Raw genomic sequence first — 1,444 nt, forward strand, 5'->3', positions numbered from 1 at the left:
CCACACGGCATTTAACATAATCCATTAAAATTGAACATAAACTATAAGCTACAAACGTTTTCGGCCATACACACGTTAGCCCTTATCAAGTAACAAAAAAAAAATAACTGCTTATCATATCTACACTGAAAATGAATTCAGTGTTCAGATCAGTTATTCATTTTCAGTGTAGATATGATAAGCAGTTATTTTTTTTTTGTTACTTGATAAGGGCTAACGTGTGTATGGCCGAAAACGTTTGTAGCTTATAGTTTATGTTCAATTTTAATGGATTATGTTAAATGCCGTGTGGTTGCTTGGTTGTATATGTCTGTGGTTGAAGAAAGTGACCTCTTTACCAAAATTGTAGTATAATGTCGGCACAAAGTTTTGGTACTACTCCAAAGACGACGTTGGCATACTTTTTCTCTCTTGAAGTTTGACGTCAGTACACACTTTCCCCAGCACTTGTGCAGTGAGTTGGTCCGAAGCCATTGAAACTTTAGATGGCTTGCCTTGAGGTTGCAGTTTAATAAATTTTGCAGCTTTGGCACTCATGAAATTGTCGGATGCACCTGTGTCCAGCAAGCAATCGAAATCCACCCCTTTAATTTGTGTACGTAGTGTGGTTTTGTTTAAGCATTCTGGGACTGTACCAAGAACAGAATACAAGTGAGATTTTTCAACATCATCATGGGCTGTTTTGTCATCGTCAAGTGGGGACTTCTGGCTTGCAAATGGTATTGCAGCTGCTTTCCGAAGGTTGTTTTGGCAAACACGTTGAAAATGACCGATCTTGCCACAAGCATTGCAAAGCTTGTCTTTCGCTGGACAGAAGTATCTGCCACCGGCATGGAGATTACCTCCACAAAAAAAACACTTGCGCTTTGTGCATCGGTTAGAAACTATAGGTTTCATTGTTGCCGTTTTCACATCGCTGCTGGATTGCTTGGAAATGGATGAAGCACGCTGGGGTGAATTAGTTAAATAAGAATCTGAGTGTTTTTTGGCTTGGTCCAGCAATTGAGCTTTTCTAATGGCAGTTGGTAAATCCAATTTTTGCTCTTCAAGTAATCTCTGTCGAATTGTATTGGAGTTGATGCCATTAATAAAAGCATCTCTGGTAATTTCGTCTTTGTAGGTCTCGGCGTCTACGTTTTCGAATTCGCATTCTCTTGCTAGTTGACGTAATGCGTGAATGTATTCATCGATGGTCTCTTCAGGATTTTGAACTCTGGTCATTAATAAATGTCTAGCAAACACAACATTTTTTTTTTGATGATAAGCATTGTCGAGCGCTGTCCTTGCTGCGGCGTAGGTTCCTGCATCTGCGATGAAGGCGTAGGTTCTGTGTGAGAGTGAGTTTGCTAGTAACCCCAGCTTGTTGATGTTTTCTTGATTTCCTTCGTTTCTTTCAACCGCAGTTGGAAAAGTTTCAAAAGTTTTTTTTCCAGTGATCGTATAA

At 39.6% G+C, this 1,444-nt stretch overlaps 1 protein-coding gene across 1 annotated transcript; it reads right to left on the reverse strand.

Moving 5' to 3' along the window:
- Positions 1 to 375: 375 nt before the first annotated feature.
- On the reverse strand, positions 376 to 1,221 carry LOC145772542 (uncharacterized). The gene has a single exon (XM_082584405.1). It carries the CDS (start codon positions 1,219 to 1,221, stop codon positions 376 to 378), a length of 846 nt encoding a protein of 281 aa, XP_082440531.1.
- Positions 1,222 to 1,444: the final 223 nt, after the last annotated feature.

Source organism: Aplidium turbinatum, chromosome 6 (genome assembly GCF_918807975.1).
Source record: "Aplidium turbinatum chromosome 6, kaAplTurb1.1, whole genome shotgun sequence".
NCBI lineage: Eukaryota > Metazoa > Chordata > Ascidiacea > Aplousobranchia > Polyclinidae > Aplidium > Aplidium turbinatum.

What these genes read in the sequence shown, in the direction of transcription:
- LOC145772542 (XM_082584405.1), bottom strand. Translation starts at nt 1,221, where the DNA reads ATGACCAGAGTTCAAAATCCTGAAGAGACCATCGATGAATACATTCAC.